General features: G+C 41.5%; 1 protein-coding gene across 9 annotated transcripts in view; it reads left to right on the plus strand.

Annotated features, from left to right (window-relative positions):
* The window catches only part of RTTN (rotatin), a 163,620-nt gene that overhangs the window by 55,667 nt on the left and 93,577 nt on the right, over window positions 1-14,376 (plus strand). For 8 of the 9 annotated variants that reach the window (XR_005594099.1, XM_039524718.1, XM_039524716.1 and 5 more), the window contains 5 exons: window positions 407-503; window positions 1,726-1,794; window positions 5,095-5,283; window positions 8,690-8,929; window positions 13,846-13,990. Coding sequence is in view for 8 of the 9 variants with exons in the window: in XM_039524718.1 (XP_039380652.1) it covers window positions 407-503; window positions 1,726-1,794; window positions 5,095-5,283; window positions 8,690-8,929; window positions 13,846-13,990 (740 nt within the window). In the remaining variant the exon portion in view is untranslated. The remainder of the gene's footprint in view (window positions 1-406; window positions 504-1,725; window positions 1,795-5,094; window positions 5,284-8,689; window positions 8,930-13,845; window positions 13,991-14,376) is intronic. The other variant, XM_039524714.1, reaches the window with a different exon arrangement.

Raw genomic sequence — 14,376 nt, forward strand, 5'->3', positions numbered from 1 at the left:
CTGAAGTGTGACTACATATTTACAAACTCTCCTCCCTCCCCCAAAAAAACAAACGCCAAACTCTCTACTGACACAGGATCAATCTGTGGCTGCTTCAGATAGCGTAACATTTTAAGAAAAAATGGCTTACTGATTCAAGCCGTGAATCTATTCCTGTTGAAGTTAGCACTCCTGTTAAGTTAAAAGGGCTCTTGTATGTATATATGACATGCGTCTGACGAAGTGGGTATTCACCCACGAAAGCTCATGCTCCAATACTTCTGTTAGTCTATAAGGTGCCAACAGGACTCTTTGTCGCTTTTTACAGATCCAGACTAAAATGGCTACCCCTCTGATACTTGTATGTATTGTTGACTACCAATGTTTTTTATTGAAGAATGTTTTAAATTTATCTTGTTTTGTTCAGTTTCCTTGATTTTCCGAGATGACTGTGCTGTTCTGACTGAAAGTGCAGCATTGCTTTGCCTTCTGTTGTTTGATGAAGTAGCAAGAAAAGAAATCTGGTAAGCTAAACTATAGTAATTTAATTATACCTCTCTACATTATTCCTTTGTATCAATATCTGGGATTTTCTGATGGCAGTAGGTGCATCAGCAAGTCTTATTCAAAATGTCTACATTTCCAAATCTATAATTTTCTGTTATGTTTTTGAGTTTGCACAAAATATTTATCCTACAATTAATATAGAGCCTGATCTAAAGCCTATTGATATGAAGGGGTGTTTCTCTTTTGATGTCAGTGGACTTAGGTTTTAAAGGCCTCATCCAAAGGTCCTGATCCAGCTGTTGGATCCTTGCACTTACATTGAATAACTCCTGTAGAGTGATTTGCAAGATAGAGGCATAAGAAATTTTCGTTTAACCTCAACAGATTTTCTTTGTACATTTATTTCGAATGCATTAATGAAATGTATTTCATTTCTTACAATTTGATATATACTTTGTTAGTCATGTTTGTACAGTACTTAGCGCAATAGGGCCAGAACCTGGCTGAGGCTTCTGGATTCTATAGCAATATAAATATTTCATAATAATTCTGTTGGTCTTAAATTATATTATTGTAAAAGCCCTTAGTGTTTGTTTGCATACCTTTTCTGTAAATGCATTCCTCAATTATTTAAACAGTAAGCTCTGGGTCTACTTCATCTTTCTGTTCTCTTAAAATTTGAAAATAGAATACTGGGATTCCATTTAAAAATATGTTTGTCTTTCCAAAATAAACAGTTGGATGTGCTTCATCACTCAAAACAAATTTTAAGTCATTGGAAAGAAAGTTAGTATTGTCTTCTTGCAGTTCATATGCTTGAAACTTATTGGAAAGAGTTGTTACTTTTATGTGAGGAAATACAGAATTAATTTGAACTGACCATATCACTTTAATATACTGCTGTAATGTTACCATACAGTAGACACGTACAACAGATATTCTAGATGTAAATATCAAAATATGTATGTCTTAAATTATAATATTATTGCAGAAGCCCTTATTATTTGTTTGCATAGTCTACAAACAAGTCAGTATTAACAAAATAATATTATATGAATATACTGTTTGTTCAGAAATATCCTGTGAAGACCCAGAAAGGAGTAAGGAAATAAAAAGATAACTATCAGAATTATGAAGTCATGGAGCCTTAGTAGAAAAAGTAGGGTTTAAGTCAGGAAATAGCAGCTAAAGATTAATTTCAGTCTAGTACTACTGTGTAATGAATCTTTCTTTTTGCAGGTCTGATGCTGTATCCAGTAATTGTTCTAACCTACCTGCTTTCAGCTTGCCTGTAGCTATTGTCAGACGGTAAGCGTCTTTACAATTAACTTCATTTTTGTCTATATGCTGCCAACTGTTGGGGACCAATACGTTCCTGGGATAAAAAAATATAGATACAATAGAAACTCACTAATCTGTACATTTTGAAATTCACACAAAAGAATGGTGGTAACTGGGTCTTTTGAAAGAAAATTCTCAAAGTAAATTAAAATATATTTTGTGATGCATTAGCCTTACTATTCTCTTTTTTCCATTTACTTGTTAATTTGCAGTAACTGTCCTAGTTAGGGTGACCAGATGTCCTGATTTTATAGGGACAGTCCTGATATTTGGGGCTTTGCTTATATAGGCACTTATTACTCCTCACCTCCTGACCCGGTTTTTCACTCTTGGTATCCGGTCACCCTATTCCTAGTCATCTATGTGGCTTCTGAACATTGTGTTATAAAGAGCAATGGTACTGTGTTTTTTTGCCCAAGTGCTTATTTTATAGATAAATCAATATGAAGCTTTTATATCAATGAGATTTTACTTAGTAGACATGAAAATTCTATTTGTTTCACTGAATTGATCAGAAATTTGATTAATTTTTTTATAACTTCAGCTCTACTCAAGCTGAAGGAATATTGTTTGCCATTGTGACCTGCAGATGACAGCAAACAAAAACTCTGATCCTGTAAACTCTTATGCAGGAGTTTAACCTACATGGGATAGTCAGTGGGATTATATACAAGTGCAAAGATAAGCATGGACATAATTGCAAGCAGGATTGAATCCTCAGATGCTAAACACTTGGAATTCTGAGTTATGTTAACTGTGTGTTCTGCTCAAGTGCTTATTTTATAGGTAAATCAATATGAAGCTTTTATATCAAAGTTGTCAGCTGCAAATACTGCAAAATACTGTTGGCTGCAGAAGGACTAGTGGCCCATTGTGGTAGGCACTATGCATTTAATGGATGCATGTGAAAGAAATTTCTGATTTTTTTGCATCAACTTCAGCTCTAAGCGGGTGGCCAAGCTGGAGAAGGAGCCAGAATTTACCAATGTACATTACCAAAGAGCCATAGTAATATGTCAGCAGCCCCGCCGATCAGCGCCTCCCCATCCCTCCCCACACCTCCCAATCAGCTGTTTCGTGGCATGCAGGAGGCTGGGGGTGGAGGGAGGAGCGAGGGCACAGCAGGCTCAGGGGAGGGGATGGGAAGCGGTGGAGTGGGGGCAGGGCCTGTGGCAGAGCCAGGAGTTGAGCATTGAGCACCCCAGTCACATTGGAAAAGTTGGCACCTGTAGCTCCACCGCTGGTGGCTATACAAGGAGCCACATATTAACTTCTGAAGAGCCGCATGTGGCTCCGGAGCTACAGGTTGGTCCACCCCGATCTAAGCATATGATGAGAGGCAATAGATGGAGAAAAGCAAACTAGTGAGGGTTACAGTGAAGTGATTATGTTTTTGCATAATAGTTAGCAGTCAGAGCAAATCAGTTGTTAGGCAATATCCTTAGCTTTGTTACTACTGTAATAATATATAACACTATTAAAACTAAAAGAATTTTAAAGATCTAACCTATTTTTCAATAAGGACCAGATCCTAAAGGGAGTTGTAAACACGTGAAAGTCCCCCTAAAATCAGCACGAGGCTTTAACTATTCATAGATTTTGTTGTTTTCTCAGCCTGGATAACAAAAATATACCGCTCAGTTTCACTTTGATTAATAATCACTTTCTAACGAATTTCAAGTTCTCATGCACCAGAATATTATTAGTGTTTAGATTGCTAACACTTAAAGGGCTATTTGTTTTAATAAAAAAAAAACCAACAAAAAAACACCAACTTTATATTTGAATAACCCCCACTCCCACCATGAGGTTGACAAAGTTGCCTTTGTTTACATAACCTAGATTTTAGGCTATGGTTGGCCTTTGCATCACTTTAAAAAGGAGTCTATCTGAAAAAGTGACTAAAATGACATTTTTGGTATTCCATACTTTTTGCCCTGCTCTGGTTTCCATATCAGATTTGCTCACCGTAAAGTTTATAATTTTTTCGCCCATTTAAACTTTTCAGTTCAGGCTAATAAGATTTTGAAAGGTTTCAGAGTAGCAGCCTTGTTAGTCTGTATCCGCAAAAAGAACAGGAGTACTTGTGGCACCTTAGAGACTAACAAATTTATTTGAGCATAAGCTTTCGTGGGCTACGGCCCACTTCATCAGACACATAGAATGGAACATATAGTGAGGAGATGTATATGTTCCATTCTATGCGTCTGAAGTGGGCTGTAGCCCACGAAAGCTTATGCTCAAATAAATTTGTTAGTCTCTAAGGTGCCACAAGTACTCCTGTTCTTTTTAAGGTTTTGAAAGTATCAGTGAGCTCTGAAGTTAATGGAGTTGTGACTCAGGGATTAGTTTGAACTACAGATCTGTTGTTGATAAAGCTGTGTGAGATTGAGAAACTCCAGCTTGGCTATCAGAGGTCAGGGTGAATATTGGGCCTATCATTTTAAAACAAAACAAAAAACCTTCCAAACTGAGTACGTTTACATGGAAATCAATAAGTAATAGGAAACCTCACAATACATGTGTAGTCCTTGCATGCTTTAAATGTTTTCATTCTGAGCATCTTCGAGTGGTTTTCTTTTTTGGGGGTGGGGCGGGGAGTTGGATTGTGATTGAAGTGTTTTCCCTTCAGTTATTCTTTTGTTTCTACCCAGAGGCTCAAGTTTTGAGTCTTGCATTGTCTAATATTTTGACCATGTTGATATCGTCTTGTTGACTGTCATGCTGGTAGAAAATGTTCAGAAACAGACCTACTGAAAAAGAGGTTATAGATGGAAATAAAACATCTGCCTTTTAGTGAACTTGCATTTCTGTAGTGGCAGGAGTAGTAGTACATGAGAAGCTAAATTTCCAATTGTTTTAGCAACCTAATTCTATGGTGTTCCTATATGCCAGCCCAGACAGCAGACTATATTTCCTAGCCAAAGGAGATGGAAACAAAGTATAGTTCTTCCCTTGTTTTTCTCTCTCTTACACATAGGTGGTGGTGGTAAGAAAATCCTTTTTAAGCTCTGTATTCAGTATTTTGGAAGGAAAAAAATGGGCTTCTTCATAGTTGAGTAATCTTTCTTCACACAGAATCCTTTAGTCTGGGAACTTGTAGCTTCCAGACTAGAGGATGCTTTTGTGAAGGGAAGGACATATTTGTGTTCTGTGTTCTTAAATAGTAAATGTGACTTTTTTCTAGCCCCACAGACTTTCAAAAAACCTTGTTGAAAGACTGAATGTCATGTTATAACTGAATATTTCAATACAATTTCTCTAAAGGTATCACCTCCCAATCAGAGTCACTGCTCATCATGCAGTTAGTCCTAACTCTGTTGTTTTGCTGTTATCTTCTGACTGCTTGACCTCGAAGCCTGTGTCTGACATGCTTAAGATGGCTTGGAATCTGTCATGGTATCATGGGATTGATAAATTATTGCAACTGGTGAACTATGAAACAGAAGCACAGGCGTAAGTCATGATATCTTTATATTGAATCATAATATAATTGAAGTAGCCTTCCTTCAAGGTTAAATACCCTTTGACTTTATATTGCATTGTAATCCAAACTCTTTATGGTTCAAAATTGCTATAATTTTAAGTGGTAAAGGATCACATAGCAGCTGGTTGTGAAAAATGCTGTCAGGGGCTGCTAGTTTATCTGAATTGCAGCTCTGTGATAAATCTAGAGCCTGCTCCTACTCCCATTTATATAGATTGAAAAACAAATTCCCTTTGATTACAATGGGAGCAGGGTTAAGCCTTAAAGATAAGTGTTGCTGAACATGAGGCAGCTCATCTTGGTTTTAGGGCGTCCTATATCCTGCTGAAGTAAACACTTGACTTAAATTCTTCATCTACTGTTCGTTTGTTTGGGATGGAATTTCCTTAAAACTGTTAATTTTATATACATGAAGGACCATACTGGTCTGACAAGAAATTAGCCTTCATATCACTTTAATTATATTTAACATAATGTTTAAAAGTGCTTAAATTTGCTATATTTTGGAGTATTTTGCAGAGCTTAAATATTCTACAAGTTTGCTCTGCTCAAAGGGCATTTGATTTATTTAGTAGGACTGAATTATCTGCTTACGTATCTGTGGTGCTTTCCAGGGTTACCCAAGGCTGTGAGGCATCTTACTACCACCTGCCCTTAGCGTGAGGCAGCCTTGTTTGTACCTGCTGTGGATCAGTTCCTTGACTCCGCCAGCCTTTGGCAAAACAAACACTACCTTCTCAGGCCTTGCTCTCACTGTACAGGTTAGCAATAGGCACGCACCAACCCGCAAGTCTTCCAAGCATCCCTCTGGAGTGCCCAGTCCATGATCTGTTGAACACTTTGAGGACTCTGATACTTTAGTCACAAAGGACTAGTACATACCAGCTTACTAGTTTTAATTCAGGATCACCAGTCTACTTAACACACTGCACTGAGATATATATTTATACTGAAAACAAGAATAAGTTTATTATCAAAGAACAGAGATTCAAATGATAATAAGAACATTGGGAACAAATGGTTACATATAAAATAAAATCATAACATGCTTTCTAGAACCCAAATTTAACTAATACATTATCTTCCTGTGTAAAGAAGTTTCTTACCCAAAGTTTTTCTCAGCATTTTCACCAAGCTTGACTGAGATCCATTTTTCCATGAAGCAAACTCACTATCATCTTGATTCCTTGGGGAAGGGTGAAATCTCATCTCCTCTCTGCTGCTTTTATGCAGTTTCTGAATATGATCCCTTACCGCAGGAGGTCCCCTGTTCAGATGCTTATCTTGGGGTTCCTTTGTTTTTGTAAATCCTTGGGCCTGCACCTGACCCAGACAGCAAACAGAGCCTGTCCCCAAGTATGTACATTTATTTTATGGTGATTGAGTTGGTCCAGAAGCATAAAATACGCAAAGATCTGCCAGAGAGAGAAGTGTTTAGTACCCCCTTCCTGCCTAGAATCTGTTTATCACCTTCCGGTGACCTGTCTTAACTTGCACCTTTTCAGTATACATACCTAGTTCCTTATGCGTTATCTACACATATGTCACAGGGTGTGGTTGTATATTTTAAATAGTTCTTCCAGTTTCTGTTCATCTCAACAATGACTTAACTTGTGTAGGATAAGATACTTTTCTGTCTTATTATCCATCTATGAACATTGCAGAATTTTTTTTAACTAAAGGAGAGGGGGGAAAGGAAGGAACAGAGCTGACCAAACTGAGGCTTTTCCAAAGGTGCATTTATATTGAAACTCATTAGAGGGGGCATAATGAAGTGGCATTGTGCATGTTGATAATGCCAGACGACATTGCTATTGAATGTTTTGTGAGCAGTAGATTGTATGTGAGAGGGTTTTGGTTTCAGTTCATCTCTCAGATGTCCACATCATGAAAATCACTACCAAAAATAGAATTAATTTGATACATCTATCTGCAAATTCAGCAGAGAAGCCAGTGATTTTCATGAGGGGTGAAACGGGGGTATTGTATAAAGCTACCTTAACTCAGTAGATTGGCTGGACAAGCAGAGGAACTGATGATGAGTTGTGGACTCCATTAGAATGGGGACGGAGCTATCCTTGGAAGTTTCATCTATTTTAGGACTTTTGAAGGCACGGAGCCACTAACAACATCATCATCTTTATGGCAGGACAGTCATATTTATGGTGACTTTCCATAGGCAAATGCACACTGATCTATGCACACTCTTTCTAGTATACTTTGTTGAAAATAAGAGTATTCTCATAGAAGTAGCAAAGAATCCTGTGGCACCTTATAGACTAACAGACGTTTTGCAGCATGAGCTTTCGTGGGTGAATACCCACTTCTTCGGATGCAAGTGGTGGAAATTTCCTGGGGCAGGTATATATAAGCAAGCAAGAAGCAAGCTAGAAGGAGAGAGAGGATGAGAGGAGGAGAGAGAGCCCTGTTTCTTGAAGTGAAGGAGTGAAAGAGGCAAGGGAGGATGTACAATTAATGAGCAGTTTTAGTTCTTTGAGTCCTGCTGAGCCCTGAGCTGATGGTTTGCAGATTGCAGATGCAGCAGTTCTCAGCAGAGTTTCTTTTTTTTTTTTTTTTTTAAAGTTTGGCCTGTAGTTTTGTTGTTGCTGTTGTGCCAGGTTTGTGTGGAGGTCCTACAGTTTTTGTTTATTTTTTCTCCATTTGTGTTTTTATTGTCATTGTTTTCTTTTTGTCCTTTGTCCAGACTTTGTCCAGTTGTCAGATGTAGGGGGCATTGGGGCATATGGCATATATATTACACATTGGTTGAAGTGCATGTGGTGTGAATGTGTGTGTGGTGTCTGTGATCTTGGTGCTGATCTGGTCCTGTGATGGTGGTGGTGGTGTTGTTGGCAGTTGGGGTTGGTTGTTTTGTTTGTTGATTGGTTTAGAGTTACTCTGGTGTGTGGTGTGTGTGTGTGTGTGTGTGAGTGTCAGTTGGTAGGTTGTCTGTTGTGCTGTGGACTGGTCTGCTGCTCTGCCTGAAGCTGTGTGGTGTCATTGTCAGTGGGATGGGGTTGTAGATGAGATGATGATGATGTGATGGGGTTTTAGCTGGGGACTGTATGTGATGGCCAGTGGAGTCCTGTTGGTTTCTTTCTTGGGTTTGTCTTCCAGTAGGAGGCTTCTGGGTACACGTCTGGCTCTGTTGATCTGTTTCCTTATTTCCTCGTGTGGGTGCTGTAGTCCACCAAGCATTCTCAAGACTCAGGGTTAATTTTTTTTAAAGACATGATTGATCAAAATGAATACCTAAGAGGTTCACAATTAATTTGCTCATTAGAACAAGAAAAATGGAGAAATCAGTGGCTATTAAAATCATTTTAAAAGATGCAGGCTATTAACTGTCATTCTATGCCTTTATTTCTTTTTCAGATTTTTAGACACATTAAAGCTATCCTCAGAGGACATTCTTACGTTGAAGATAACACACACAACCACTGGACTGCAGGATTGTCTTAATGCAGTAATTCAGGCCGTGTCCCACAGGGAAGTTAGAGCTGCTGTGACTAGGATGAGTTTTTATATTCTAAATGACAAGCTGGCTTTAAAATTTAGCACTGGCTCTTGCAGGACCACTTCGAAGGGCGTGGCTTGGCAAACAGCATTCAACAGGTAAGCATAAGTGAAAAGTGTAGTCACCTCATTACAAAGCAGTGTATCAAGGTATATAGGTTAAATTCTGACATTAAAAGAATGTTATTTTGTTTGCAAAGTCAAGCACTTGCAAACTAGGACACTCCAGATTTATAGTTGTCCAGACAACTTTAATTTCGTCCCCTTTTGTGCCTAGTATGTGCACTGAATGAAGCTTAGGGATGTCTCGTTATTGTTTTAGGGTATGGAGACAAATTATTAGGAAATTCACATTGCTGCTACCATGGCCAACAGCCACCACTCTCAATACCATACCATGCCATCCATACTTCTGGGCTGCTGCTGGTGGCAGCTCTGCCTTCAGAGCTGGGCGGCTGGAGAGTAGCAGCTGTTGGCCAGGTGTCCAGCTGTGAAGGCAGTGCCCTGCCAGCAGCAACACATAAGTAAGGATAGCAACACCCTACCATGCCTTACTTCTGTACTGCTGCCTGCAGAGCTGGGCCCTCAGTCAGCAGCCTCCACTCTCTGGCCGCCCAGCACCATAGAAGTAAGGGTGGCATGGTATGGTATTGCTACCCTTACTTCTGCACTGCTGCTGGCGGGGCTCTGCCTTCACAGCTGGGTGCCTGGCCAACAGCCACCACTATCCAGCTGCCCAATTCTGAAGGCAGCACATAAGTAAGGGTGGCAATACAATGACCCCCCTAAAATAATCTTGTAAAATAATCCCTGCAACTCCCTTAAGGGTCAGGACCCCCAATTTGAGAAACACTGGTCTCCCCCATGAAATCTATGTAGTATAAGGTAAATGCACATAAAAGACCAGATTTCAAGGTCTATTATGCGTTTTTCATGGCTGTGAATTTGGTAGGGCCTTACTTATTTCCATATTTTAAGGTCACAGACGTTTCTTTCGTTTCACAGTGGGTGGACGCCATTTTCAATTTACGGCACTGCCCTTTGGCCTCTCATCAGCCCGGAGTGGCTGCTGACTTGAAACATTGAGGGATCCAGGTCTTTCTGTATCTCGACGACTGGCTCATCAAGGACAGGTCTCGGGAGCAAGTGCAGAAGAGCCTCGATTTGGTGTGTTCTACATGCCGTGACCTGGGCCTGTTAATAAATGAGAAAAAAATCCACCTAAACACCAGCTCACCGAATAGAGTTCATTGGGGCACTTCTCAACTCCATGTGAGCCAGAGCCTTCCTTTCGGAAGCACGTGTTCAGGCCGTGTCAAACCTTATCTTCCATGTAAAGAACCACCCACTCACCATGGCTCACACCTGCTTGCTGCTGTTGGGCCACATGGCCATGTGTACATATGTGGTCAGCCATGCTCGGCTCCATCTCCGGCCTTTGCAAATGTGGCTGACATCGGTCTACATTCCCAACAGGCACGACCTACACTGGGTAGTCAGGGTGCCGGACCATATCAGATCCTCCCTGGATTGGTGGTTGGACCCTGGCTCGGTGTTGGAGGGAGTTCCCTTCGCGATCCTGTCCCGTCGCTAACCGTGGGCTCCGATGCTTTGGACCTGGGCTGGAGAGCCCACCTGGGTGAGCTAAGCACCCAGGGCCACTGGTTGCGGAACAATTTGGCCCTCCACATCAGTGTCAGAGAGCTCAGAGTGGTTCGCCTGGCCTGCCAAGCTTTCTTGCCCCACTTGAAGAGGAAGGTGGTGCAGATCCTGACAGACAATACTGCTGCAATGTGGGTGGTGCCAGGTCTTCGGGTCTTTGTCAAGAAGCTCTCCGCCTTTGGGATTTTTGTGTGTGGCATGCCATTCTTCTGATAGCCGTGCACCTGACCAGAACAAGGAATGTCTCAGCAGATCACCTCAGCAGGACTTTCTCATCTTGCCATGAGTGGTTGCTCCATCCAGAGGTGGTCAGCATAATCTTCCAGAAGTGGGGGACTCCCCAGGTGGATCTTTTTCGCATCCAGGCAGAACAGAAAATGCCACATGTTCTGTTTGATCCTGGGGATGGACAGGGGCTCCCTATCAGATGCCTTTCTCATTCTGTGGTGGGGGGCGCTGATGTATGCCTTCCCGCCAGTGCCATTGATTAACAAGGTCCTTGTGAAGATCAAGCAAAACAGAGCGAGAATTATCCTAATAGCCCCTACATGGCCTCGCCAGCATTGGTTCAACATGTTGCTGAGCCTTTCAGTAGCTGCCCTGCTGTAACTGCCCCTCTGGCTGGATTGCTGTCCCAGAACAACAGCAGCCTTTTGCACCCGAACCTGGTGGTGCTGCACTTGACGGCTTGACTATTGCATGGCTAAGCACAGAGAAATGGGCATGCTCACCCCATGTTCAGCAGGTCTTGCTGGGTAGCAGGAAACCCTCCAGCAGAGCAACTTACCTGGCTAAATGGAAAAGGTTCACGTGCTGGGCCTCAGAACGGCATATCCAGGATGAGCAGGCCCCACTGCAGGAGATTCTGGATTATCAGCGGTACCTCAAACTCCAAGGTTTGTCCTTGTCATCGATCAAGGTCTACCTGACCGCTATCTTGACTTTCCATCCTCCGTTCCAAGGCAAGTTGATCTTCGCTCATGACATGATGGCATGGTTTTTGAAAAGTCTGGAGCATCTCTACCTGCACATCCAGGATCCCGTCCCTCTCTGGGATCTGAATCTCATGCTGTCGAGGCTCATGGGGCCTCTGGCTTCTTACTGTCTCCTGTTTCTCTCGAGGAACGTCAGCCTGCAGGGTGTCCGAGATCAGGGCGCTTACTTCGGAGCTGCCCAATGTGGTCTTGTACACGGTGTGGTCAGCTATGCTCAGCTCCATCTCTGGCCTTTGCAAGCGTGGCTGGCGTTGGTCTATATCCCCAACAGGCACGACCTACACAGGGTAGTCAGGGTGCCGGACCACATCAGATGCTCCCTGGACTGCGCCTAACCTTTCTGCCCAAGGTTATTTCCCAGTTTCATCCTGGCCAGGACATATACTTACCCGTATTCTTTCCAAAGCCTCGAGCGTCAGATGAGGAGCGCAGGCTACACACCTTGGATATTAGGAGGGCGCTGGCACAAGCGTTGTCAGCAGCCTTCCTGGCACAGGTACCAATCCAAGAGATCTGTAGGGCCGCTCCCTGGTTGTCTGTCCACACATTCGTGTCTCATTATGTGCTTACCCAGCAAGCTCAAGACGACACTGGCTTTGGCAGAGCAGTGCTGCAAGCTGCAAGACTGTGAACTCTGACCCCACCTCCATTGATGCTGCTTGTGAGTCACCTAGAATGGAATCAACATGAGCAAGCACTCGAAGAAGAAAAAATGGTTACCTACCTTTCATAACTGTTGTTCTTCGACATATGTTGCTTATGTCCATTCCATAACCTGCCCCTCCTGCCCAGAGTTGCCGGCAAGAAGGAACTGAGAGGCCATAGGGCTGGTGGTGCCTGATATACCAACCCTTGAGTGCCGTAATCGTGCGGGCACCACAGCCGGCCCTGTGGATACTGGTAAGGCAAAAATCTCTGACTACCAGGCACGTGGGCGTGCACACACCTAGAATGGAATGGACATGACCAACACATCTCAAAGAGCAACAGTTTTCTTGACTATGTATAACACACATGCTCCGCATCATCAACAGGATTTGAACCCATAGCCTTCATGACTGCAGCACAGACTGCTACTTCTTGAACTACAGGATTAAGTACATTAGCTGTATCTTAGTCCAGAAGAGGACAGTGTGGGCTGCTGGCACCATGTGCTGGGTCCAGAATACGGTTGAGGAGAGCCCAGATAGTTCTCTTCCCAACCCAGTCATGGGGGAGGCTCCTGCCCTATGAGAATGGACTGTTGGGGCCATATGTTGGTCCAGGAGTGTTACAAGTGGAGCCCATCTCAGTAATTTCTCTCCCTGGGAGTTGAGGAGGAAGGCAGTGGCTCCAGGGAAAGTTTGGATTATCTCTCTTTCTTGGCTCCCTGCATGCAGGAGTTGAAGAAGCTCTTGTCCTATCTGCTTTGGGCATGGTGGGGAGATGGGATGGGACTCTGGAGCTGAGAATGGGCGAAGTAGGCAGGAGGGATTGTGGGGGGGAAAGCTTGGCTTTCCCCCTTCTCTTCCCTGATCCCCTTCCACATAGCAGCAACTCTGGCAGCTCACAGGTGTATCTGATGTTGCTAATGCTACTGTGACAGATTTAACCAGTGTTGGAATGTTCATTAATTTTGGCACGCTGCCAAAATTTTCTGACGACTGCAAGTGAGATGGAAAATGATAATTTGAACACTTTAGAACTGAGCTAAATCTGAATGGAATTGCCTGGAACAAAGAAGAAGCACTTCTCTGTGAGAGGATTTCCCCTGTTAAATAGTAAAGGCCTGCTACAAACAATGGAAATGTGATAGCTTCTTATGGAAAAGGTCAAAAATCTTACATAATGGAAAATGTTAAGCAACCTAAATAGAGGTTGTTACCAGCTGCCCCTATAATATTGAGTATCTAAGCTTTAAGATGTATAGAATACTTGGAGTTTTCCTAATAAACTTTTCTCTACAGAATAAAGTGACAAGAAAAGATCCTTTGTTTTCAGTATTTTAAAAAAAAGATATGTTAAAAAGGAATTTACTTTTTAGTTGCCAAGTATATATAACTTAAACTTAGAAAAGGAGCAAAATCTAAAAAATAAATGACTAAAATAATTGAATTTAAAAGGTGAATTGTAAAAATGAAGGCAGCTAATTCAGCTCTTTTCCCTTGTAGTTAGTTTTGGTAGTATATTTAAGTGTTAATAGCTCTTTCCCTGTCTTTACTTCTGTTCATATCTCTAAATTTAATCCTTACTATAGAGAAGTCCATAGTGTTGCTATATTAATGGATATTTTATATCATGTTGGAATTTCAGATCTCAAGTCATGTGCTTCAGATATGAAAGTGAAATCTATAGTTATATTGTTTGTTTGTACCAAAGGTTTCTGCAAGTACTTCCAGCTTCTACAGAAGATGAGAAGCTTTTGGCTGATGTCTTAAGTTTTCTAAACAAGTTGCTTAGGGAACAGAAGAAGAGTTTGGAGGCAGAACATCTAAAGTGGATTCTGGAGGTACTGCTTAAACATGTAAGAATATACCTAGGGGAAAATATAAATTGCAGACTTCACAAAATGATATAGCTGCAAACCATCCACAAATAAAGACTTTAAAATGTATCTTGATTTTGTTGTTATTGTTTGCTTTTGGTTAAAGCATTCCTGGTAGAAAACAGCTAAGCAGTTTCTGCTGCTTTAAAGAAAATCATATTGTTTTTACAAAATCAAGAACTACAATTAAATTTATCATTAGTAGTGATAGGTTACCTTGTAGTCTGTACCACAACATTTAATATTTTGATGATTTAACATCAAACAATTGTAAAAGGCTTTGCTTTTTTGTTGTTGTGTCAATGACTTTTCTGATGGCAAGTGTTGCTTTTGCCAGATGATACTATTGGGTTTCTACTCATATA

Source organism: Mauremys reevesii, linkage group 2 (genome assembly GCF_016161935.1).
Source record: "Mauremys reevesii isolate NIE-2019 linkage group 2, ASM1616193v1, whole genome shotgun sequence".
In the NCBI taxonomy this organism is placed as follows: Eukaryota; Metazoa; Chordata; order Testudines; family Geoemydidae; genus Mauremys; species Mauremys reevesii.